This window comes from Papilio polytes, unplaced genomic scaffold (genome assembly GCF_000836215.1).
Source record: "Papilio polytes unplaced genomic scaffold, Ppol_1.0 DF823731.1, whole genome shotgun sequence".
In the NCBI taxonomy this organism is placed as follows: Eukaryota; Metazoa; Arthropoda; class Insecta; order Lepidoptera; family Papilionidae; genus Papilio; species Papilio polytes.
Window position 1 is genome coordinate 5,733,023 of NW_013525473.1, and position 1,698 is coordinate 5,734,720.

A 1,698-nucleotide genomic window follows, 5' to 3' on the forward strand; every position below is an offset into this window, starting at 1 on the left:
TAAAAGTTAATAAAATCATAGCATATCTTAATAAAACTAGCACAGTGTTCGAAATATATACTTTTTTGTTGTGAGCATTATTTTGTTAAAGATTACACACGTTGATTTGCATTATTTAAAAAGTTTGTGATAAATCTATTATGGGTTTGTACCTCAATTCTTCCCCTAAATTGAAGTACAGCCCATTTCTATGAAAATGAGAAACCAACCGTCACATTCATACAAAAGTCAGTGATCATAAAATTTCAATACGAAAATCTAATTTGATAAAAGAAACGCTTGTGCGCATTGCGAATTCATCTATTCTAAGCTTCGTGCAATGAAGCCTTATCTATCATGTGTAAATTTCCCCGATTTACACATTACAAGATAATTTAAAACTGAAAAAATTGAGAAAAACCTTATACTAAATTCACAACTCCTCGTAAAAATGCTCTAAGTGTGTCTAAGTCTTTTTTAAATTTTAAAGCTTTTATTTGAGTAGCTTATATCATCGAAAGCTGCGAAAAGCTTTCCCTTTCAAATATCATATCCGCTTTAAGAAAACACACTCCTCACGTAGGAGATGGTCCCTTTACTTTGTTTAAAGAATTTTTTGATTAATTTTTTTAGACACGCCTATTACATTACGATATTCTTATAAAGCTGAAAATCACAAAATCTAGAATTTACTTGTATTTAATAATTCTTTAATTAAAATTTACTGTTGAAGTTATACAAAGATCTACTATATTAAATTATAACTATTTATTACTACAAATTTGCCAAAAAGCGAACTTCCTATGCTAAAGAAGCTAATATTCATTTTGTTCTAGAAGTTACAACTATTATTAATGAAAAAAATTGTGTAGTACACTTATTAAAATGTGATTTAATATATTTGATCGTGATGTGGTTGTTAATAATTTATTACTTAATCTAACTTAATAATTAATATGTAATGGCGGGCAAATTCACGCATTATAATCTAGAGGCACTTCAATAGTGGCTGAAATTCTTGCATTATATTATAATAGTGCATATTATTGCTCAAGATGTAGCGAAATCCTTATATTAAGAAAGCTTACTTTAATTAAGGTTCTAAATGAAAAAAACATATGGACTGGGTATTTTGTGTTCAAAGTCGTACTAGAAAAGATTTGTCATACATGTTTTATTTGACTTACGAATACCCGATTGAAACCTCAACTGCTTTCTTTAGATTATCAAACTTTTAACTTCTGCGTAGATTTGCAGTATTTATGCGTCCGGAACTCTAATTTCTACGGTCACGGATGTGGGACCGGCTGCAGTTGGTGAACGAAGTGTTGCCGATCTTAATGATGTTGCAGAATGTCCACTGCTGGCTCGGGATCCGCGACGAGATCCTAAAGGAATACAAGCAATGAAGACAAAACTAGATAAAATTCTCAACATCGATAAACCCTTAATTCGAGTGCCCAGTGACGAACAACTAATTAAAAAAAAAATTACCGTAGTTTAGAGTAAAACGTGAGATTTTATTGTGTTCACAAGTATATATTTTGTCACAAAACCAGTCGAATCAAGGGTTAAGTCGGAAATCACCATGCTTGTATTTCAGTCATTTCTACAAGCTATAAATCGGCCTTTATCTAATAGGTTTGAATACCAATCGGAAAGCAAGCTTCGACTAAATATGTTATGAATCAAAGAAATGCTTAACCTTGTCATCGTGTT

General features: G+C 31.0%; 1 protein-coding gene across 1 annotated transcript in view; it reads right to left on the reverse strand.

Moving 5' to 3' along the window:
* Window positions 1-887: 887 nt before the first annotated feature.
* The window catches only part of LOC106103579, a 5,486-nt gene continuing 4,675 nt past the window's right edge, over window positions 888-1,698 (reverse strand). Inside the window, exon 6 of the mRNA XM_013283360.1 lies at window positions 888-1,367. Within this exon, the coding sequence (XP_013138814.1) occupies window positions 1,240-1,367 (128 nt within the window). The 3' untranslated portion in view covers window positions 888-1,239. The remainder of the gene's footprint in view (window positions 1,368-1,698) is intronic.